The 23,793-nt window shown below is 55.3% G+C and overlaps 1 protein-coding gene across 1 annotated transcript; it reads left to right on the top strand.

Annotated features, from left to right (window-relative positions):
• Positions 1-3,200: 3,200 nt before the first annotated feature.
• LOC309558308 (phosphatidylserine decarboxylase proenzyme, mitochondrial-like) lies at positions 3,201-23,754 on the top strand. Its single transcript, XM_082261364.1, has 7 exons — positions 3,201-3,265; positions 6,268-6,400; positions 7,781-8,011; positions 8,362-8,494; positions 19,709-19,846; positions 20,644-20,804; positions 23,455-23,754. Exons 1-7 carry the CDS (start codon positions 3,219-3,221, stop codon positions 23,677-23,679), a joined length of 1,068 nt encoding a protein of 355 aa, XP_082117490.1. The 5' UTR covers positions 3,201-3,218; the 3' UTR covers positions 23,680-23,754.
• The last annotated feature ends 39 nt before the right edge of the window (positions 23,755-23,793 follow it).

The raw sequence follows: 23,793 nt of genomic DNA, 5'->3' as shown, positions 1-23,793 counted from the left end.
CTCCTCCCCTCTCCCTCCCTCCTCCATTACCCTCCTCTATCTCCCCTCCTCCATCTCTCTCCTTACCTCTCCCTTCCCTCCTCAACTCTTTTCTCTCCTCTTCTCTCCCTCCTCCATCTTTTCCCTTTCCTCTCCCTTCCTCCTCCATTTCTCTCCTCTCCCTTCCTTTCTTCACCCCTCTCCTCTCCCTTCCCTCCATCTCTCTCCTCTCCTCCATCTCTCTCCTCTCCCTTCTCTCCTCCATCTCTCTCCTCTCCTCCATCTCTCTCCTCTCCCTTCCCTCCATCTCTCTCCTCTCCTCCATCTCTCTCCTCTCCCTTCCCTCCATCTCTCTCCTCTCCTCCATCTCTCTCCTCTCCCTTCCCTCCATCTCTCTCCTCTCCTCCATCTCTCTCCTCTCCCTTCCCTCCATCTCTCTCCTCTCCTCCATCTCTCTCCTCTCCCTTCTCTCCTCCATTTCTCTCCTCTCCTCCATCTCTCTCCTCTCTCTTCCCTCCTCCATCTCCCTCCTCCCCTCTCCCTTCCCTCCTCCATTACCCTCCTCTATCTCCCCTCCTCCATCTCTCTCCTTACCTCTCCCTTCCCTCCTCCAACTCTTTTCTCTCCTCTTCTCTCCCTCCTCCATCTTTTCCCTTTCCTCTCCCTTCCCTCCTCCATTTCTCTCCTCTCCCTTCCCTCCATCTCTCTCCTCTCCTCCATCTCTCTCCTCTCCCTTCTCTCCTCCATCTCTCTCCTCTCCTCCATCTCTCTCCTCTCCCTTCCCTCCATCTCTCTCCTCTCCTCCATCTCTCTCCTCTCCCTTCCCTCCATCTCTCTCCTCTCCTCCATCTCTCTCCTCTCCCTTCTCTCCTCCATCTCTCTCCTCTCCTCCATCTCTCTCCTCTCCCTTCTCTCCTCCATCTCTCTCCTCTCCTCCATCTCTCTCCTCTCCCTTCCCTCCATCTCTCTCCTCTCCTCCATCTCTCTCCTCTCCCTTCCCTCCATCTCTCTCCTCTCCTCCATCTCTCTCCTCTCCCTTCTCTCCTCCATCTCTCTCCTCTCCTCCATCTCTCTCCTCTCCCTTCTCTCCTCCATCTCTCTCCTCTCCTCCATCTCTCTCCTCTCCTCCAAGGGGGATGATGGGTGGGGTGGGAGGATGGGGGGATGATGGGTGGGGTGGGAGGATGGGGGGTGATGGGTGGAGGTGGGGTGGGGGGGATGGGGGGGGGATGGGGGGGTGATGGGTGGAGAAGGGGTGAGGGGAGGGGGTGGTGGGTGATGGGTGGGGTGGGGGGAGGAAAGGGGGGTATATATTAGTGTATGTAGAATACCCGGCTCTCAGTCTGTGCCATGCTGTAATATATCGCAGGTCTTCTCTCTCTTCTATGGATGGGGGAGGAGAGGAATTTGTAGAAATACATTTTGGGGTCCTCCGGGGGACACCCCACTTCCTGCTTCACAGTCAGGCTCCCCCTCCCCCACAATGAGGCAGAAAGGGGAAATGCAGTGCATTATGGGGGGGTGGGGTGAGCTCTTCCTCATCCTCTGTAACAATGTTCTGTCACTTTAAACATCTCAACTGATTCCGCCCCTTCATCCCTTCCCTGTCCTGTGATTGGCCGGATCTTCTCAGCTGAGGATCTCACCCATTCACATATACAGGGATGTGATATCCGAGAGAGCGAGACGACCACTGTGAGTGTTACATTGTGTATATGTTTGTGTTACATTGTATCCAATTATGTGTTACATTGTGTCCAAGTGTGTGTTACATTATATATATATATATGTGTGTTACATTGTCTTTATGTTTGTGTTACATTAAATCCAATTACTTGTTACATTGTGTATATTACGTTGTATCCTGGGGGTTACATTGTATCCTGGGGGTTACATTGTATCCTGGGGGTTACATTGTATGGGGGTTACATTGTATGGGGGTTACATTGTATCCTGGGTGTTACATTGTATCCTGGGTGTTACATTGTATCCTGGGTGTTACATTGTATGGGGGTTACATTGTATGGGGGTTACATTGTATCCTGGGTGTTACATTGTATGGGGGTTACATTGTATGGGGGTTACATTGTATGGGGGTTACATTGTATCCTGGGTGTTACATTGTATGGGGGTTACATTGTATGGGGGTTACATTGTATGGGGGTTACATTGTATCCTGGGGGTTACGTTGTATCCTGGGTGTTACATTGTATCCTGGGTGTTACATTGTATGGGTGTTACATTGTATGGGGGTTACATTGTATCCTGGGGGTTACATTGTATCCTGGGTGTTACATTGTATGGGGGTTACATTGTATGGGGGTTACATTGTATCCTGGGGGTTACGTTGTATCCTGGGTGTTACATTGTATCCTGGGTATTACATTGTATCCTGGAGGTTACATTGTATCCTGGGTGTTACATTGTATGGGGGTTACATTGTATCCTGGGGGTTACATTGTATCCTGGGTGTTACATTGTATGGGGGTTACATTGTATGGGGGTTACATTGTATCCTGGAGGTTACATTGTATCCTGGGTGTTACATTGTATCCTGGGGGTTACATTGTATCCTGGGGGTTACATTGTATGGGGGTTACATTGTATCCTGGGGGTTACATTGTATGGGGGTTACATTGTATCCTGGGTGTTACATTGTATGGGGGTTACATTGTATGGGGGTTACATTGTATCCTGGGGGTTACGTTGTATCCTGGGTGTTACATTGTATCCTGGGGGTTACATTGTATCCTGGGGGTTACATTGTATCCTGGGTATTACATTGTATCCTGGAGGTTACATTGTATCCTGGGTGTTACATTGTATCCTGGGGGTTACATTGTATCCTGGGGGTTACATTGTATGGGGGTTACATTGTATCCTGGGGGTTACATTGTATCCTGGGGGTTACATTGTATCCTGGGTGTTACATTGTATGGGGGTTACATTGTATGGGGGTTACATTGTATCCTGGGGGTTACGTTGTATCCTGGGTGTTACATTGTATCCTGGGGGTTACATTGTATCCTGGGGGTTACATTGTATCCTGGGTATTACATTGTATCCTGGAGGTTACATTGTATCCTGGGTGTTACATTGTATCCTGGGGGTTACATTGTATCCTGGGGGTTACATTGTATGGGGGTTACATTGTATCCTGGGGGTTACATTGTATGGGGGTTACGTTGTATCCTGGGGGTGTCACCATGCTGTATTTTGTGTTGCAGAATTGGGGAAGAATGTGTAAAGCCTCCAATCTACCGGGAAGTCAGAGGACCAGGAGATGGTACGTCTCTATATACACCCCCCAACCCCGGAACCTCCAACCCCGGGAACCCCCAACCCCGGAACCTCCAACCCCGGAACCCCCAACCCCGGGAACCCCCAACCCCGGAACCTCCAACCCCGTAACCTCCAACCCCGTAACCCCCAACCCCCGGAACCTCCAACCCCGTAACCCGTAACCCCCAACCCCGTAACCCCCAACCCCGTAACCCCCAACCCCGTAACCTCCAACCCCGGAACCTCCAACCCCGGGAACCCCCAACCCCGGAACCTCCAACCCCGGAACCCCCAACCCCGGGAACCCCCAACCCCGGAACCTCCAACCCCGGAACCTCCAACCCCGTAACCCCCAACCCCGGGAACCCCCAACCCCGGAACCTCCAACCCCGGAACCCCCAACCCCGGGAACCCCCAACCCCGTAACCTCCAACCCCGGAACCCCCAACCCCGGAACCCCCAACCCCGGAACCCCCAACCCCGGAACCTCCAACCCCGGAATCTTTTAGAGTCCCCCCAAACCCAGAACCTTCTAGAACCCCTCCGATCCCAAAACTTTAATTTCCCCCATAGACCTCCAACCACCCGTCTCGATCTTCCCAGCTCCATTCACCTTCTATAATCCCCTCACTGTCCTCTCTCCCCTCTGTTTACCCCCATATATGAGTCCTCCTCCCCCTCTGTTTACCCCCATATACGAGTCCTCCTCCCCCTCTGTTTACCCCATATATGTGTCCTCCTCCCCCTCTGTTTACCCCCATATATGTGTCCTCCTCCCCCTCTGTTTACCCCCATATATGAGTCCTCCTCCCCCTCTGTTTACCCCATATATGTGTCCTCCTCCCCCTCTGTTTACCCCCATATATGTGTCCTCCTCCCCCTCTGTTTACCCCCATATATGAGTCCTCCTCCCCCTCTGTTTACCCCCATATATAAGTCCTCTTCCCCCTCTCTTTACCCCCATATATAAGTCCTCCCCCCTCTCTTTACCCCCATATATAAGTCCTCCTCCCCCTCTGTTTACCCCCATATATGTGTCCTCCTCCCCCTCTGTTTACCCCCATATATGAGTCCTCTTCCCCCTCTCTTTACCCCCATATATAAGTCCTCCCCCCTCTCTTTACCCCCATATATGAGTCCTCCTCCCCCTCTTTTTACCCCCATATATAAGTCCTCCTCCCCCCTCTTTTTACCCCCATATATAAGTCCTCCTCCCCCCTCTGTTTACCCCCATATATGAGTCCTCCCCCCCTCTCTTTACCCCCATATACGAGTCCTCCTCCCCCTCTGTTTACCCCCATATATGAGTCCTCCCCCCCTCTCTTTACCCCCATATATGAGTCCTCTCCCCCCTCTGTTTACCCCCATATATGAGTCCTCCCCCCTCTCTTTACCCCCATATACGAGTCCTCCTCCCCCTCTGTTTACCCCCATATATAAGTCCTCCCCCCCTCTCTTTACCCCCATATATGAGTCCTCTCCCCCCTCTGTTTACCCCCATATATGAGTCCTCCCCCCCTCTCTTTACCCCCATATACGAGTCCTCCTCCCCCTCTGTTTACCCCCATATATAAGTCCTCCCCCCTCTGTTTACCCCCATATATGAGTCCTCCTCCCCCTCTGTTTACCCCCATATATAAGTCCTCCCCCCTCTGTTTACCCCCATATATGAGTCCTCCTCCCCCTCTGTTTACCCCCATATATGAGTCCTCCTCCCCCTCTGTTTACCCCATATATGTGTCCTCCTCCCCCTCTGTTTACCCCCATATATGAGTCCTCCTCCCCCTCTGTTTACCCCATATATGTGTCCTCCTCCCCCTCTGTTTACCCCCATATATGAGTCCTCCTCCCCCTCTGTTTACCCCCATATATGAGTCCTCCTCCCCCTCTGTTTACCCCCATATATGAGTCCTCTTCCCCCTCTCTTTACCCCCATATATAAGTCCTCCCCCCTCTCTTTACCCCCATATATAAGTCCTCCCCCCTCTCTTTACCCCCATATATAAGTCCTCCCCCCCTCTCTTTACCCCCATATATAAGTCCTCCTCCCCCCTCTGTTTACCCCCATATATGAGTCCTCCTCCCCCTCTGTTTACCCCCATATATGAGTCCTCCCCCCCTCTCTTTACCCCCATATACGAGTCCTCCTCCCCCTCTGTTTACCCCCATATATGAGTCCTCCTCCCCCTCTTTTTACCCCCATATATGAGTCCTCCTCCCCCTCTGTTTACCCCCATATATGAGTCCTCCTCCCCCTCTGTTTACCCCCATATATAAGTCCTCCTCCCCCCTCTGTTTACCCCATATATGAGTCCTCCCCCCCTCTCTTTACCCCCATATACGAGTCCTCCTCCCCCTCTGTTTACCCCCATATATGAGTCCTCCTCCCCCTCTTTTTACCCCCATATATGAGTCCTCCTCCCCCTCTGTTTACCCCCATATATGAGTCCTCCTCCCCCTCTGTTTACCCCCATATATAAGTCCTCCTCCCCCCTCTGTTTACCCCCATATATAAGTCCTCCCCCCCTCTCTTTACCCCCATATATAAGTCCTCCTCCCCCCTCTGTTTACCCCCATATATGAGTCCTCCTCCCCCTCTGTTTACCCCCATATATGAGTCCTCCCCCCCTCTCTTTACCCCCATATACGAGTCCTCCTCCCCCTCTGTTTACCCCCATATATGAGTCCTCCTCCCCCTCTTTTTACCCCCATATATAAGTCCTCCTCCCCCTCTGTTTACCCCCATATATGAGTCCTCTTCCCCCTCTCTTTACCCCCATATATAAGTCCTCCCCCCCTCTCTTTACCCCCATATATGAGTCCTCTCCCCCCTCTGTTTACCCCCATATATGAGTCCTCCTCCCCCTCTGTTTACCCCCATATATGAGTCCTCCTCCCCCTCTGTTTACCCCCATATATGAGTCCCCCCCCCTCTCTTTACCCCCATATATAAGTCCTCCCCCCCTCTCTTTACCCCCATATATGAGTCCTCTTCTCTTCCTCCAGGTTGTCGGTCCCTCGTCTGTCTATAAGAAGACGGATTGGACAGTTGCGGCCGCCTTTCCTGAGGGAACGCTCATTGCAGCTTCTGAGACCTTTGGCAAAAGCCGGAATCCCACCAACCAGCCGAGTCAGCAAGGTGAGCGCTATGGGGGGAGGGGACACTATGAGTAGCGCTATGGGGGGAGGGGAGGGGGCATCTCTGGGGAACCGGCAGTCCCGGGGTTACAAACACCATTGGTTCTCTGTAGGTCCTGAATTTCTATGTAGGTTGGGACCCATGGTAGGGCCGGCCCTGGTTGGGACAGATACGTCTTTCAAGGGTAGCTCTGGCCAAAAAGTAATTTTGAAGTTTTGGATAGCATAGGGAAGGGTTAACTGGCCATGCAGTGATGTGGGATTGCTGATAGGTCAGACGGGACAATGGCAGTAAGATGGCCACCCAATGGTGTCCCAGGACCAGCATGATATCACGCCACCTCCGTTCTGGAGTGCGAATCGTTTGTAAGTCAAGGATTAGAGATCAGGAGAGCCGATTGTGATGCTGTGGGATGCCTGAAGAAGACTTTCAATTTTAGGATTCCAATTTAGGAAAGCAGCAGAGAGATTGGCTGGTGGTAGATAGGGGGGCGCAAAGTTAGAATGCAGAAGAGAGATGGAGTTGTGGTAGATCAGCCTGGGGGGCAGGAACAGAGAAGACTTTACAGAGATGGAGTTGTGGTAGATCAGCCTGGGGGGCAGGAACAGAGAAGACTTTACAGAGATGGACCTGTGGTAGATCAGCCTGGGGGGCAGGAACAGAGAAGACTTTACAGAGATGGACCTGTGGTAGATCAGCCTGGGGGGCAGGAACAGAGAAGACTTTACAGAGATGGAGTTGTGGTAGATCAGCCTGGGGGGCAGGAACAGAGAAGACTTTACAGAGATGGACCTGTGGTAGATCAGCCTGGGGGGCAGGAACAGAGAAGACTTTACAGAGATGGACCTGTGGTAGATCAGCCTGGGGGGCAGGAACAGAGAAGACTTTACAGAGATGGAGTTGTGGTAGATCATCCTGGGGGGCAGGAACAGAGAAGATATCAGAGAGATGGACCTGTGGTAGATCAGCCTGGGGGGCAGGAACAGAGAAGACTTTACAGAGATGGACCTGTGGTAGATCAGCCTGGAAGTGGGAGTGGGGGGGGGCAGAAACAGAGAAGAGAAATGGACTGGTGGTAGGTCATCCTGGAAGTTGGGGGGGCAGAAACAGAGAAGACGTCAGAGAAATGGACTGGTGGTAGGTAGATTGTCTTCTTATGCTTCACTATTCTGACTCTTGGGGCCTTCACGGTTGGAGTCGATCTTTCAGGCACACTGCTGTTCCCCATAGACTCCAGTGGGTGGCAGTAGTAAGGAGGTGGTGGTCATGCTGCTCTCACCTCTTGCCTCCACCCACCCCTGAGGTTGCCTATTGATGACATTCCTGTGATGTAGCTATGATGATTGGTTCATACATCTGGTCTGGTTTCCCTTTGGACAGGCAGTCTACAGTAGAGCTCCGACCCGTCTTCTCTCTCGTCTTTGGGGCCTAGTCAATGAGGTCAGCCTGCCTCGCTGGTTGCGGCGTCCTCTCCTCTCCATGTATGTCTGGGCCTTCTCTGTCAACATGGCAGAAGCTGAGATAGAAGACCTCAACCGCTACAAGAATCTGGGGGAGCTTTTCCGACGGCCACTGAAGTCCACAGCCAGAGTCATCTCTGTCCACAACGCGGTACGTCCAGCGTCATATCTCCGCCTTGGAGGCGCTCTGTGATTTCATAGCATGGACAAGGACTAACCCAACTGACAGAATTGTATGTGATTGTTCTATTCTAGGAGTAGAGCCATAATCTGCCGCCATTCTAACGTCTAATCCAGGCTGGCCTTCTCAGTAAGTCTGACAGGCTGGCTTCATTTAGAGTAGAACAGATAATAGTCTGCATCTACTTTCCATGTTGTGACCATCCCCCGCTCACCTCTAGCTTAGTTGGCACTCTGGCAGACTTAGATTTCCCATCATTCATCTTTCCAATGCTTCCTTATGCAGAGTCTGACTCTTTCCTCTGTCTGTCTGTGCTGTAGGTCAGTCCCTGCGATGGTCGGATTCTGCACTGTGGCCGGACTCGGGGCTCACAGATCGAACAGGTGAAAGGAATAACCTATACCCTGGAGAACTTCCTGGGTCCACAAGACTGGAGAGAACCGGCCAACGTGGGTAAGATTTACTCTTCACAATCCATTCACTCAATGCCAAGGATGAGTGGAAAGCTGCATGATGAGTCTCTTCTCTCCGAGCCGTGTCACAGAGTCTCTTCCCGGAGAGTCTGTCCTCCCTCTCCCCTCTTCCCGGAGAGTCTGTCCTCCCTCTCCCCTCTTCCCGGAGAGTCTGTCCTCCCTCTCCCCTCTTCCCGGAGAGTCTGTCCCTCCTCTCCCCTCTTCCCGGAGAGTCTATCTCTACTCTCCCCTCTTCCCGGAGAGTCTGTCCTCCCTCTCCCCTCTTCCCGGAGAGTCTGTCCCTCCTCTCCCCTCTTCCCGGAGAGTCTATCTCTACTCTCCCCTCTTCCCGGAGAGTCTGTCCTCCCTCTCCCCTCTTCCCGGAGAGTCTGTCCTCCCTCTCCCCTCTTCCCGGAGAGTCTGTCCTCCCTCTCCCCTCTTCCCGGAGAGTCTGTCCTCCCTCACTCCTCTTCCCGGAGAGTCTGTCCTCCCTCACTCCTCTTCCCGGAGAGTCTGTCCTCCCTCACTCCTCTTCCCGGAGAGTCTGTCCTCCCTCACACCTCTTCCCGGAGAGTCTGTCCTCCCTCTCTCCTCTTCCCGGAGAGTCTGTCCTTCCTCTCCCCTCTTCCCGGAGAGTCTATCTCTACTCTCCCCTCTTCCTGGAGAGTCTGTCCTCCCTCTCCCCTCTTCCCAGAGAGTCTGTCCTCCCTCTCTCCTCTTCCCGGAGAGTCTGTCCCTCCTCTCCCCTCTTCCCGGAGAGTCTATCTCTACTCTCCCCTCTTCCCGGAGAGTCTGTCCTCCCTCTCCCCTCTTCCCGGAGAGTCTGTCCTCCCTCTCCCCTCTTCCCGGAGAGTCTGTCCTCCCTCTCCCCTCTTCCCGGAGAGTCTGTCCTCCCTCACTCCTCTTCCCGGAGAGTCTGTCCTCCCTCACTCCTCTTCCCGGAGAGTCTGTCCTCCCTCACTCCTCTTCCCGGAGAGTCTGTCCTCCCTCACACCTCTTCCCGGAGAGTCTGTCCTCCCTCTCTCCTCTTCCCGGAGAGTCTGTCCTTCCTCTCCCCTCTTCCCGGAGAGTCTATCTCTACTCTCCCCTCTTCCTGGAGAGTCTGTCCTCCCTCTCCCCTCTTCCCAGAGAGTCTGTCCTCCCTCTCTCCTCTTCCCAGAGAGTCTGTCCTCCCTCTCTCCTCTTCCCGGAGAGTCTGTCCTCCCTCTCCCCTCTTCCCGGAGAGTCTGTCCTCCCTCTCCCCTCTTCCCGGAGAGTCTGTCCTCCCTCTCCCCTCTTCCCGGAGAGTCTGTCCTCCCTCACTCCTCTTCCCGGAGAGTCTGTCCTCCCTCACTCCTCTTCCCGGAGAGTCTGTCCTCCCTCACTCCTCTTCCCGGAGAGTCTGTCCTCCCTCACACCTCTTCCCGGAGAGTCTGTCCTCCCTCTCTCCTCTTCCCGGAGAGTCTGTCCTTCCTCTCCCCTCTTCCCGGAGAGTCTATCTCTACTCTCCCCTCTTCCCGGAGAGTCTGTCCTCCCTCTCCCCTCTTCCCGGAGAGTCTGTCCTCCCTCTCCCCTCTTCCCGGAGAGTCTGTCCTCCCTCTCCCCTCTTCCCGGAGAGTCTGTCCTCCCTCACTCCTCTTCCCGGAGAGTCTGTCCTCCCTCACTCCTCTTCCCGGAGAGTCTGTCCTCCCTCACTCCTCTTCCCGGAGAGTCTGTCCTCCCTCACACCTCTTCCCGGAGAGTCTGTCCTCCCTCTCTCCTCTTCCCGGAGAGTCTGTCCTTCCTCTCCCCTCTTCCCGGAGAGTCTATCTCTACTCTCCCCTCTTCCTGGAGAGTCTGTCCTCCCTCTCCCCTCTTCCCAGAGAGTCTGTCCTCCCTCTCTCCTCTTCCCGGAGAGTCTGTCCTCCCTCACACCTCTTCCCGGAGAGTCTGTCCTCCCTCACTCCTCTTCCCGGAGAGTCTGTCCTCCCTCACTCCTCTTCCCGGAGAGTCTATCTCTACTCTCCCCTCTTCCTGGAGAGTCTGTCCTCCCTCACACCTCTTCCCGGAGAGTCTATCTCTACTCTCCCCTCTTCCTGGAGAGTCTGTCCTCCCTCACTCCTCTTCCCGGAGAGTCTGTCCTCCCTCACACCTCTTCCCGGAGAGTCTGTCCTCCCTCACACCTCTTCCCGGAGAGTCTATCTCTACTCTCCCCTCTTCCCGGAGAGTCTGTCCTCCCTCTCCCCTCTTCCCGGAGAGTCTGTCCTCCCTCTCCCCTCTTCCCGGAGAGTCTGTCCTCCCTCTCCCCTCTTCCCGGAGAGTCTGTCCCTCCTCTCCCCTCTTCCCGGAGAGTCTATCTCTACTCTCCCCTCTTCCTGGAGAGTCTGTCCTCCCTCTCCCCTCTTCCCGGAGAGTCTATCTCTACTCTCCCCTCTTCCTGGAGAGTCTGTCCTCCCTCGCTCCTCTTCCCGGAGAGTCTGTCCTCCCTCACTCCTCTTCCCGGAGAGTCTGTCCTCCCTCACTCCTCTTCCCGGAGAGTCTGTCCTCCCTCACACCTCTTCCCGGAGAGTCTGTCCTCCCTCACACCTCTTCCCGGAGAGTCTGTCCTCCCTCTCTCCTCTTCCCGGAGAGTCTGTCCTTCCTCTCCCCTCTTCCCGGAGAGTCTATCTCTACTCTCCCCTCTTCCTGGAGAGTCTGTCCTCCCTCTCCCCTCTTCCCAGAGAGTCTGTCCTCCCTCTCTCCTCTTCCCGGAGAGTCTGTCCTCCCTCACACCTCTTCCCGGAGAGTCTGTCCTCCCTCACTCCTCTTCCCGGAGAGTCTGTCCTCCCTCACTCCTCTTCCCGGAGAGTCTGTCCTCCCTCACTCCTCTTCCCGGAGAGTCTGTCCTCCCTCACACCTCTTCCCGGAGAATCTGTCCTCCCTCTCTCCTCTTCCCAGAGAGTCTGTCCTTCCTCTCCCCTCTTCCCGGAGAGTCTATCTCTACTCTCCCCTGTTCCTGGAGTGTCTGTCCTCCCTCTCCCCTCTTCCCGGAGAGTCTGTCCTCCCTCTCCCCTCTTCCCGGAGAGTCTGTCCTCCCTCACTCCTCTTCCCGGAGAGTCTGTCCTCCCTCTCCCCTCTTCCCGGAAAGTCTGTCCCTTCTCTCCCCTCTTCCCAGAGTGTCTGTCCTCCCTCTCCCCTCTTCCCGGAGAGTCTGTCCTCCCTCACTCCTCTTCCAGGAGAGTCTGTCCTCCCTCTCCCCTCTTCCCGGAGAGTCTGTCCTCCCTCTCTCCTCTTCCCGGAGAGTCTGTCCTCCCTCACTCCTCTTCCCGGAGAGTCTGTCCCTCCTCTCCCCTCTTCCCGGAGAGTCTGTCTCTTCTCTCCCCTCTTCCCGGAGTGTCTGTCCTCCCTCTCCCCTCTTCCCGGAGAGTCTGTCCTCCCTCACTCCTCTTCCCGCAGAGTCTGTCCTCCCTTTCCCCTCTTCCTGGAGAGTCTATCTCTTCTCTCCCCTCTTCCCGGAGAGTCTGTCCCTCATCTCCCCTCTTCCCGGAGAGTCTGTCCCTCATCTCCCCTCTTCCTGGAGAGTCTGTCCCCCCTCACTCCTCTTCCCGGAGAGTCTGTCCTCCCTCTCTCCTCTACCCGGAGAGTCTGTCCTCCCTCTCTCCTCTTCCCAGAGAGTCTGTCCTCCCTCTCTCCTCTTCCCGGAGAGTCTGTCCCTCCTCTCCCCTCTTCCCGGAGAGTCTATCTCTACTCTCCCCTCTTCCTGGAGAGTCTGTCCTCCCTCACACCTCTTCCCGGAGAGTCTATCTCTACTCTCCCCTCTTCCTGGAGAGTCTGTCCTCCCTCACTCCTCTTCCCGGAGAGTCTGTCCTCCCTCACTCCTCTTCCCGGAGAGTCTGTCCTCCCTCACACCTCTTCCCGGAGAGTCTGTCCTCCCTCTCTCCTCTTCCCGGAGAGTCTGTCCCCCCTCTCTCCTCTTCCCGGAGAGTCTATCTCTACTCTCCCCTCTTCCTGGAGAGTCTGTCCTCCCTCTCCCCTCTTCCCGGAGAGTCTGTCCTCCCTCTCTCCTCTTCCCGGAGAGTCTGTCCTCCCTCACTCCTCTTCCCGGAGAGTCTGTCCTCCCTCACTCCTCTTCCCGGAGAGTCTGTCCTCCCTCACTCCTCTTCCCGGAGAGTCTGTCCTCCCTCACTCCTCTTCCCGGAGAGTCTGTCCTCCCTCACACCTCTTCCCGGAGAATCTGTCCTCCCTCTCTCCTCTTCCCAGAGAGTCTGTCCTTCCTCTCCCCTCTTCCCGGAGAGTCTATCTCTACTCTCCCCTGTTCCTGGAGTGTCTGTCCTCCCTCTCCCCTCTTCCCGGAGAGTCTGTCCTCCCTCTCCCCTCTTCCCGGAGAGTCTGTCCTCCCTCTCTCCTCTTCCCGGAGAGTCTGTCCTCCCTCACTCCTCTTCCCGGAGAGTCTGTCCTCCCTCTCCCCTCTTCCCGGAGAGTCTGTCCTCCCTCTCCCCTCTTCCCGGAAAGTCTGTCCCTTCTCTCCCCTCTTCCCGGAGTGTCTGTCCTCCCTCTCCCCTCTTCCCGGAGAGTCTGTCCCCCCTCACTCCTCTTCCAGGATAGTCTGTCCTCCCTCTCCCCTCTTCTCGGAGAGTCTGTCCTCCCTCTCTCCTCTTCCCGGAGAGTCTGTCCTCCCTCACTCCTCTTCCCGGAGAGTCTGTCCCTCCTCTCCCCTCTTCCCGGAGAGTCTGTCTCTTCTCTCCCCTCTTCCCGGAGTGTCTGTCCTCCCTCTCCCCTCTTCCCGGAGAGTCTGTCCTCCCTCACTCCTCTTCCCGCAGAGTCTGTCCTCCCTTTCCCCTCTTCCTGGAGAGTCTATCTCTTCTCTCCCCTCTTCCCGGAGAGTCTGTCCCTCATCTCCCCTCTTCCCGGAGAGTCTGTCCCTCATCTCCCCTCTTCCTGGAGAGTCTGTCCCCCCTCACTCCTCTTCCCGGAGAGTCTGTCCTCCCTCTCTCCTCTACCCGGAGAGTCTGTCCTCCCTCTCTCCTCTTCCCGGAGAGTCTGTCCTCCCTCTCTCCTCTTCCCTGAGAGTCTGTCATCCCTCACTCCTCTTCCCGGAGAGTCTGTCCTCCCTCTCTCCTCTTCCCGGAGAGTCTGTCACTTCTCTCCCCTCTTCCTGGAGAGTCTGTCCTCCCTCACTCCTCTTCCCGCAGAGTCTGTCCTCCCTTTCCCCTCTTCCTGGAGAGTCTGTCCCTCCTCTCCCCTCTTCCCGGAGAGTCTGTCCCTCATCTCCCCTCTTCCCGGAGAGTCTGTCCTCCCTCTCTCCTCTTCCCAGAGAGTCTATCTCTTCTCTCCCCTCTTCCCGGAGAGTCTGTCCTCCCTCACTCCTCTTCCTGGAGAGTCTGTCCTCCCTCTCCCCTCTTCCCGAAGAGTCTGTCCTCCCTCTTCCCGGAGAGTCTGTCCTCCCTCACTCCTCTTCCCGGAGAGTCTATCTCTTCTCTCTCCTCTTCCCGGAGAGTCTATCTCTTCTCTCTCCTCTTCCCGGAGAGTCTATCTCTTCTCTCCTCTCTTCCCGGAGAGTCTATCTCTTCTCTCCTCTCTTCCCGGAGAGTCTATCTCTTCTCTCCCCTCTTCCCGGAGAGTCTGTCCCTCCTCTCCCCTCTTCCCGGAGAGTCTGTCCCTCATCTCCCCTCTTTCCGGAGAGTCTGTCCTGCCTCTCTCCTCTTCCCGGAGAGTCTTTCCCTCATCTCCTCTCTTCCTGGAGATTCTGTCCCTCATCTCCTCTCTTCCCGGAGAGTCTGTCCTCCCTCACTCCTCTCCCTGGAGAGTCTGTCCTCCCTCTCCCCTCTTCCCGAAGAGTCTGTCCTCCCTCTTCCCGGAGAGTCTGTCCTCCCTCACTCCTCTTCCCGGAGAGTCTATCTCTTCTCTCCCCTCTTCCCGGAGAGTCTGTCCCTCATCTCCTCTCTTCCCGAAGAGTCTGTCCATCATCTCCCCTCTTCCCGGAGAGTCTGTCCCTCATCTCCTCTCTTCCCGGAGAGTCTGTCTCTCATCTCCCCTCTTCCCGGAGAGTCTGTCCCTCATCTCCTCTCTTCCCGGAAAGTCTGTCCCTCATCTCCTCTCTTCCCGGAGAGTCTGTCCCTCATCTCCTCTCTTTCCGGAGAGTCTGTCCTCCCTCTCTCCTCTTCCCGGAGAGTCTGTCCCTCATCTCCCCTCTTCCCGGAGAGTCTGTCCCTCATCTCCTCTCTTCCCGGAGAGTCTGTCCCTTATCTCCTCTCTTCCCGGAGAGTCTGTCTCTCATTTCCCCTCTTCCCGGAGAGTCTGTCCATCATCTCCCCTCTTCACGGAGAGTCTGTCCCTCCTCTCCCCTCTTCCTGGAGAGTCTGTCCCTCATCTCCTCCCTTCCCGAAGAGTCTGTCCTCCCTCTCTCCTCTTTCCGGAGAGTCTGTCCATCATCTCCTCTCTTCACGGAGAGTCTGTCCCTCATCTCCTCTCTTCCCGGAGAGTCTGTCCCTCATCTCCTCTCTTCCCGGAGAGTCTGTCCCTCATCTCCTCTCTTCCCAGAGAGTCTGTCCTCCCTCTCTCCTCTTCCCGGAGAGTCTGTCCTCCCTCTCTCCTCTTCCCGGAGAGTCTGTCCCTCATCTCCCCTCTTCCCGGAGAGTCTGTCCCTCATCTCCTCTCTTCCCGGAGAGTCTGTCCCTCATCTCCTCTCTTTCCGGAGAGTCTGTCCCTCATCTCCTCTCTTCCCGAAGAGTCTGTCCTCCCTCTCTCCTCTTCCCGGAGAGTCTGTCCCTCATCTCCCCTCTTCCCGGAGAGTCTGTCCCTCATCTCCTCTCTTCCCGGAGAGTCTGTCCCTTATCTCCTCTCTTCCTGGAGAGTCTGTCTCTCATTTCCCCTCTTCCCGGAGAGTCTGTCCATCATCTCCCCTCTTCCTGGAGAGTCTGTCCCTCATCTCCTCCCTTCCCGAAGAGTCTGTCCTCCCTCTCTCCTCTTCCTGGAGAGTCTGTCCATCATCTCCTCTCTTCACTGAGAGTCTGTCCCTCATCTCCTCTCTTCCCGGAGAGTCTGTCCCTCATCTCCTCTCTTTCCGGAGAGTCTGTCCCTCATCTCCTCTCTTCCCAGAGAGTCTGTCCTCCCTCTCTCCTCTTCCCGGAGAGTCTGTCCTCCCTCTCTCCTCTTCCCGGAGAGTCTGTCCCTCATCTCCCCTCTTCCCGGAGAGTCTGTCCCTCATCTCCTCTCTTCCCGGAGAGTCTGTCCCTCATCTCCTCTCTTCCCGGAGAGTCTGTCCCTCCTCTCCCCTCTTCCCGGAGAGTCTGTCCCTCATCTCCCCTCTTTCCGGAGAGTCTGTCCTGCCTCTCTCCTCTTCCCGGAGAGTCTTTCCCTCATCTCCTCTCTTCCTGGAGATTCTGTCCCTCATCTCCTCTCTTCCCGGAGAGTCTGTCCTCCCTCACTCCTCTCCCTGGAGAGTCTGTCCTCCCTCTCCCCTCTTCCCGAAGAGTCTGTCCTCCCTCTTCCCGGAGAGTCTGTCCTCCCTCACTCCTCTTCCCGGAGAGTCTATCTCTTCTCTCCCCTCTTCCCGGAGAGTCTGTCCCTCATCTCCTCTCTTCCCGAAGAGTCTGTCCATCATCTCCCCTCTTCCCGGAGAGTCTGTCCCTCATCTCCTCTCTTCCCGGAGAGTCTGTCTCTCATCTCCCCTCTTCCCGGAGAGTCTGTCCCTCATCTCCTCTCTTCCCGGAAAGTCTGTCCCTCATCTCCTCTCTTCCCGGAGAGTCTGTCCCTCATCTCCTCTCTTTCCGGAGAGTCTGTCCTCCCTCTCTCCTCTTCCCGGAGAGTCTGTCCCTCATCTCCCCTCTTCCCGGAGAGTCTGTCCCTTATCTCCTCTCTTCCCGGAGAGTCTGTCTCTCATTTCCCCTCTTCCCGGAGAGTCTGTCCATCATCTCCCCTCTTCACGGAGAGTCTGTCCCTCCTCTCCCCTCTTCCTGGAGAGCCTGTCCCTCATCTCCTCCCTTCCCGAAGAGTCTGTCCTCCCTCTCTCCTCTTTCCGGAGAGTCTGTCCATCATCTCCTCTCTTCACGGAGAGTCTGTCCCTCATCTCCTCTCTTCCCGGAGAGTCTGTCCCTCATCTCCTCTCTTCCCGGAGAGTCTGTCCCTCATCTCCTCTCTTCCCAGAGAGTCTGTCCTCCCTCTCTCCTCTTCCCGGAGAGTCTGTCCTCCCTCTCTCCTCTTCCCGGAGAGTCTGTCCCTCATCTCCCCTCTTCCCGGAGAGTCTGTCCCTCATCTCCTCTCTTCCCGGAGAGTCTGTCCCTCATCTCCTCTCTTTCCGGAGAGTCTGTCCCTCATCTCCTCTCTTCCCGAAGAGTCTGTCCTCCCTCTCTCCTCTTCCCGGAGAGTCTGTCCCTCATCTCCCCTCTTCCCGGAGAGTCTGTCCCTCATCTCCTCTCTTCCCGGAGAGTCTGTCCCTTATCTCCTCTCTTCCTGGAGAGTCTGTCTCTCATTTCCCCTCTTCCCGGAGAGTCTGTCCATCATCTCCCCTCTTCCCGGAGAGTCTGTCCCTCCTCTCCCCTCTTCCTGGAGAGTCTGTCCCTCATCTCCTCCCTTCCCGAAGAGTCTGTCCTCCCTCTCTCCTCTTCCTGGAGAGTCTGTCCATCATCTCCTCTCTTCACTGAGAGTCTGTCCCTCATCTCCTCTCTTCCCGGAGAGTCTGTCCCTCATCTCCTCTCTTTCCGGAGAGTCTGTCCCTCATCTCCTCTCTTCCCAGAGAGTCTGTCCTCCCTCTCTCCTCTTCCCGGAGAGTCTGTCCTCCCTCTCTCCTCTTCCCGGAGAGTCTGTCCCTCATCTCCCCTCTTCCCGGAGAGTCTGTCCCTCATCTCCTCTCTTCCCGGAGAGTCTGTCCCTCATCTCCTCTCTTCCCGGAGAGTCTGTCCCTCATCTCCTCTCTTCTCGGAGAGTCTGTCCCTCATCTCCTCTCTTCCCGGAGAGTCTGTCCCTCATCTCCTCTCTTCCCGGAGAGTCTGTCCTCCCTCACTCATCTTCCCGGAGAGTCTGTCCTCCCTCTCTCCTCTTCCCGGAGAGTCTGTCCCTCATCTCCCCTCTTCCCGGAGAGTCTGTCCCTCATCTCCTCTCTTCCCGGACAGTCTGTCCCTCATCTCCTCTCTTCCCGGAGAGTCTGTCCCTCATCTCCTCTCTTCCCGGAGAGTCTGTCCCTCATCTCCTCTCTTCCCGGAGAGTCTGTCCCTCCTCTCCTCTCTTCCTGGAGAGTCTGTCCCTCCTCTCTTCCCGTAGAGTCTGTCCCTCCTCTCCCCTCTTCCCGGAGAGTCTGTCCCTCATCTCCTCTCTTCCTGGAGAGTCTGTCCTCCCTCTCTCCTCTTCCCGGAGAGTCTGTCCCTTCTCTCCCCTCTTCCCGGAGAGTCTGTCCCTCATCTCCTCTCTTCCCGGAGAGTCTGTCCCTCATCTCCTCTCTTCCTGGAGAGTCTGTCCTCCCTCACTCTCTCCTCTTCCCGGAGAGTCTGTCCCTTCTCTCCTCTCTTCCCGGAGAGTCTGTCCATCATCTCCTCTCTTCCCGGAGAGTCTGTCCCTCATCTCCTCCCTTCCCGGAGAGTCTGTCCCTCATCTCTTCTCTGTCCCTCATCTCCTCTCTTCCTGGAGAGTCTGTCCCTCATCTCCTCTCCTCCCGGAGAGTCTGTCCCTCATCTCCTCTCTTCCCGGAGAGTCTGTCCCTCATCTCCTCTCTTCCCGGAGAGTCTGTCCTCCCTCTCTCCTCTTCCCGGAGAGTCTGTCCCTCATCTCCTCTCTTCCTGGAGAGTCTGTCCCTCATCTCCTCTCCTCCCGGAGAGTCTGTCCCTCATCGCCTCTCTTCCCGGAGTGTCTGTCCCTCATCTCCTCTATTCCCGGAGAGTCTGTCCCTCATATCCTCTCTTCCTGGAGAGTCTGTCCCTCATCTCCTCTCCTCCCGGAGAGTCTGTCCCTCATCTCCTCTCCTCCCGGAGAGTCTGTCCCTCATCTCCTCTCTTCCCGGAGAGTCTGTCCCTCATCTCCTCTCTTCCCGGAGAGTCTGTCCCTCACTCCTCTTCCCGGAGAGTCTGTCCCTCCTCTCCCCTCTTCGCAGAGAGTCTGTCCCTCCTCTCCCCTCTTCCCGGAGAGTCTGTCCCTCCTCTCCTCTCTTCCTGGAGAGTCTGTCCCTCCTCTCCCCTCTTCCCAGAGTCTGTCCCTCCTCTCCCCTCTTCCCGGAGAGTCTGTCCCTCCTCTCTCCTCTTCCCAGAGAGTCTGTCCCTCCTCTCCCCTCTTCCCGGAGAGTCTGTCCCTCCTCTCCCCTCTTCCCGGAGAGACTCTCCCTCATCTCCTCTCTTCCCAGAGAGTCTGTCCCTCCTCTCCCCTCTTCCCGGAGAGTCTGTCCCTCATCTCCTCTCTTCCCGGAGAGTCTGTCCCTCATCTCCCCTCTTCCCGGAGAGTCTGTCCCTCATCTCCCCTCTTCCCGGAGAGTCTGTCCCTCCTCTCCCCTCTTCCCGGAGAGTCTGTCCCTCATCTCCTCTCTTCCCGGAGAGTCTGTCCCTCATCTCCTCTCTTCCCGGAGAGTCTGTCCCTCCTCTCCCCTCTTTCCAGAGAGTCTGTCCCTCCTCTCCCCTCTTCCCGGAGAGTCTGTCCCTCCTCTCCCCTCTTCTCGGAGAGTCTGTCCCTCATCTCCTCTCTTCCCGGAGAGTCTGTCCCTCCTCTCCCCTCTTCCCAGAGAGTCTTTCTCTCCTCTCCCCTCTTCCCGGAGAGTCTGTCCCTCATCTCCTCTCTTCCCGGAGAGTCTGTCCCTCCTCTCCCCTCTTCCCGGAGAGTCTGTCCCTCATCTCCTCTCTTCCCGGAGAGTCTGTCCCTCATCTCCTCTCTTCCCGGAGAGTCTGTCCCTCCTCTCCCCTCTTCCCAGAGAGTCTGTCCCTCCTCTCCCCTCTTCCCGGAGAGTCTGTCCCTCCTCTCCCCTCTTCTCGGAGAGTCTGTCCCTCATCTCCTCTCTTCCCGGAGAGTCTGTCCCTCCTCTCCCCTCTTCCCAGAGAGTCTGTCCCTCCTCTCCCCTCTTCCCGGAGAGTCTGTCCCTCATCTCTTCTCTACCCGGAGAGTCCGTCCCTCCTCTCCCCTCTTCCCGGAGAGTCTGTCCCTTATCTCCTCTCTTCCCGGAGAGTCTGTCTCTCATTTCCCCTCTTCCCGGAGAGTCTGTCCCTCCTCTCTTCCCGGAGAGTCTGTCCCTCCTCTCTTCCCGGAGAGTCTGTCCCTCATCTCCTCTCTGCGCCGTGTAATGTCTTCCTTTGTTGGTTTTTCCCAGGTCTGCCGTTCCTGCAGCAGTTGGGTGTGCGTCCTGCGAATCGTCTCTTCCATCACGTCATTTATCTGGCTCCTGGAGACTATCACCGATTTCATTCCCCAGCAGACTGGAGCATTCAGCACAGGAGGCACTTTCCAGGTATTGTGACTACTCTCATATTCTCCATCACTGATGTCTCCACAGTAGTCACACTTTCCTCCCCCGACCACATTCAATGCCACCCCCTGGACCTAAAATGGGTATTGTGAGGACCGGTCTAGGCTGCGGTAATAACTGGCCGGTCACACACTGAGTTGGGATGTGATATATGAACCTGTATACACCTTCTTCTATACTACTATACAAATAGCACAGTCATTAGGAGCATACTGACAGCGCCACCTATAGGCTGGTATCCTTGTTTATGGATATAAAGGCTGACCATCCACGATCCCTGAATTTGGATAGTACCGGCCTTTTGGGAGAAGGGAAGCTGAAGGCGTTATCAGGAGAATACTGGGGTGCTTCTAATGGGGATTATTGAAGAGCTATACGGGGCTCAAACATACACAACGTTTCGTACGGTACGGGATTCATCTAGTGCCAGCAAATGGTGCACCACCTTACCATACAAGGGCAAGGATACAGTTACCATACAACCCAATACTGGAGGGTTAGGGGGCTGATCATGAGAACCTAACAAAGGGACAGAGGAGGTATGTCAGACTCACAGGAGACACCGGTACCACACTGAGGGCCACACTATGTATCCCGAGAGCCAGAAACTAGATGAAGGACCTCAGGGTGTCATTGTGGACCCTACAGAAGAAGGGGTACGTCTGGGTGAGGTGGTGGACTACAGAAGTAGAGGGACCTGTGGGTGACATGGAGGTGTGCAGCAGGTTTGTAGGTTGGCCATGTAGATGGGTCATCCCTCTCTCCCTGTTCCTCTCCAGGTACTTTGCTGTCGGTGAGTCCCAACATTGCCCGTTGGATGCCAGGTCTCTTCTGTCAGAACGAGCGCGTTGTGCTCAGCGGTCAGTGGCAGTTCGGCTTCTTCTCTCTTACTGCTGTAGGAGCCACAAACGTGGGATCTATCCGGATCTACGGAGACAAGGTGAGCGTGGACTGATCCCAAATTACCCAGAATTCCCATGGCCTCTCTGGTCTCAATATAGTCAGATATAAATAAAATTCCCTTCCAGGGCCAGCGTTCCGTTGTGATATAATGCTGGACTGTTCTGTGATCATGACTGTGATCCCAATCCCATATCTACACTGAGATTTTTTTGGTTTGAAACTTTTCATTGTCTAGGGGGTACAGGTGGTCCTCCTCTACTGGACCTCAGGCCCAAATGGGTGAGGAGGGGCTGCTGCCACTGTAAAACATGCAAAGGCCGCACTTGGGTCCTTCTGAGCTGCAGGGGGCACCATTGCCCTGAGACGTTTGCTTGATGATGCCTTTTGGCTGGATGAAGTGGGAGGGGAGGGTAGAGTCTGGGCTGCGAGTCGGAGTGGCATGGGGAGGACAGAAGGGGTTCAGTGAATTACAGGTGGAAGGTTCAGGAGGCAGCAGAGGACAGAAAGGGGTATGGATTAATGTGTGGAAGACTCTGGAGGCAGCAGAGGACAGAAGGTTGTAGAGATTAATAGGCGGAAGGATCTTGAAGCAGTGGAGAACAAATTAGGGTTAGTGAATTACAGGTGGAAGGCTCTGGAGGCAACGGGGGAGGACAGAAGGGGGTTAATGAATTACAGTTAAAAGACTATGGAGGCAGAGGTGGAGATCAGAAGCTGGTAGTAGAGATTAATGGGTGGAAGGCTCTTGAGGCAGTGGAGAACAAATTAGGGTTAGTGAATTATGGGTAGAAGACTCTGGAAGCAGCGGGTGGGAGGACAGAAGGGGGTTAGTGAATTACGGGTAGAAGACTCTGGAGGCAGCGGGTGGGAGGACAACGGAGGGTTAGTAAATTATGGATGGAAGACTCTGGAGGCAGCAGATGAGGACCGAAGGGTATTAGTGAATTATGGGTAGAAGGCTCTGGATGGAAGCGGAGGAGGTCAAAAGGTGGTAGAGATTAATGGGTGGAAGGCTCTTGAGGCAGTGGAGAACATATAAAGGTTAGTGAATTATGGGTAGAAGACTCTGGAAGCAGCGGGGGGGGGGGGGGGGGGGCGGGGGACAGCAGACGGTTAGCGAATTATAGGTAGAAGACTCTGGAAGCAGCGGGTGGGAGGACAGAAGGAGGTTAGGGAATTACGGACAGACTACCTATGGGCCAATAAGGAGGCGTTAGAGGCGAAGCCGTTCTAGTAACATGGTCTGGTGGGGTTTCCTAGACTATCAATGGGCCAATAAGAAGGCGTGGGAGGCGGAGCTGTTCTAGTAACATGGTCTGGTGGGGTTTCCTAGACTATCAATGGGCCAATAAGAAGGCGTGGGAGGCGGAGCTGTTCTAGTAACATGGTCTGGTGGGGTTTCCTAGACTATCAATGGGCCAATAAGGTGTGAGAGGCGGAGCTGTTCTAGTAACATGGTCTGGTGTGGTTTCCTAGACTATCAATGGGCCAATAAGAAGGTGTGGGAGGCGGAGCTGTTCTAGTAACATGGTCTGGTGGGGTTTCCTAGACTATCAATGGGCCAATAAGAAGGCGTGGGAGGCGGAGCTGTTCTAGTAACATGGTCTGGTGGGGTTTCCTAGACTATCAATGGGCCAATAAGGTGTGGGAGGCGGAGTTGTTCTAGTAACATGGTCTGGTGTGGTTTCCTAGACTATCAATGGGCCAATAAGAAGGTGTGGGAGGCGGAGCTGTTCTAGTAACATGGTCTGGTAGGGTTTCCTAGACTATCAATGGGCCAATAAGAAGGTGTGGGAGGCGGAGCTGTTCTAGTAACATGGTCTGGTGGGGTTTCCTAGACTATCAATGGGCCAATAAGGTGTGGGAGGCGGAGCTGTTCTAGTAACATGGTCTGGTGTGGTTTCCTAGACTATCAATGGGCCAATAAGAAGGTGTGGGAGGCGGAGCTGTTCTAGTAACATGGTCTGGTGGGGTTTCCTAGACTATCAATGGGCCAATAAGAAGGCGTGGGAGGCGGAGCTGTTCTAGTAACATGGTCTGGTGGGGTTTCCTAGACTATCAATGGGCCAATAAGGTGTGGGAGGCGGAGCTGTTCTAGTATCATGGTCTGGTGTGGTTTCCTAGACTATCAATGGGCCAATAAGAAGGTGTGGGAGGCGGAGCTGTTCTAGTAACATGGTCTGGTGGGGTTTCCTAGACTATCAATGGGCAAATAAGAAGGCGTGGGAGGCGGAGCTGTTCTAGTAACATGGTCTGGTGGGGTTTCCTAGACTATCAATGGGCCAATAAGAAGGCGTGGGAGGCGGAGCTGTTCTAGTAACATGGTCTGGTGGGGTTTCCTAGACTATCAATGGGCCAATAAGGTGTGGGAGGCGGAGCTGTTCTAGTATCATGGTCTGGTGTGGTTTCCTAGACTATCAATGGGCCAATAAGAACGTGTGGGAGGCGGAGCTGTTCTAGTAACATGGTCTGGTGGGGTTTCCTAGACTATCAATGGGCAAATAAGAAGGCGTGGGAGGCGGAGCTGTTCTAGTAACATGGTCTGGTGGGGTTTCCTAGACTATCAATGGGCCAATAAGGTGTGGGAGGCGGAGCTGTTATAGTAACATGGTCTGGTGTGGTTTCCTGGTCTTCGTTGTATTAGTTAGGGGTCCGTCTCATCTTTAATCTCCTGTTTGTCATTCCAGGAACTTCACACCAACCACTCCCGTCACGTGAAGGGGAAGAATCATGACCACAGCTACACGGAGCAGTATGGCCCCTCTGGCCTGATCCTGACAAAGGGGGCCCCTCTGGGAGAGTTCAATTTTGGCTCCACCATCGTGCTGGTGTTTGAAGCTCCTCGCCATTTCAAGTTTCACATAAAAGATGGTGGACGAATCTTTATGGGGGAAGCCCTCGGGACCCTGTGACTGAGGCCATAGCAGCTGAGCTCCAGTATTACCGCCCCTCACCCCCAAGTGCAGGACACACCCACAAAGTGTTTCTATTTTGTAACTCTGCCTTTCTTGTACTTAATAAAAGAG

Source organism: Pelophylax lessonae (assembly GCF_965119305.1).
Source record: "Pelophylax lessonae genome assembly, chromosome: 6".
Taxonomy (NCBI): Eukaryota; Metazoa; Chordata; class Amphibia; order Anura; family Ranidae; genus Pelophylax; species Pelophylax lessonae.
The sequence above is the reverse complement of the archived record's forward strand: the minus strand, read 5'-3'. Positions and strand labels throughout refer to the sequence as shown.

Bases quoted from the DNA above. Each gene is read 5' to 3' on its own strand.
- LOC309558308 (XM_082261364.1), top strand. From the start codon at position 3,219: ATGTGTAAAGCCTCCAATCTACCGGGAAGTCAGAGGACCAGGAGATG. The intron at 6,401-7,780 runs GTGAGCGCTATG...CCCTTTGGACAG, and splicing joins CAACCAGCCGAGTCAGCAAG to GCAGTCTACAGTAGAGCTCC. The intron at 8,495-19,708 runs GTAAGATTTACT...GGTTTTTCCCAG, and splicing joins GAGAGAACCGGCCAACGTGG to GTCTGCCGTTCCTGCAGCAG.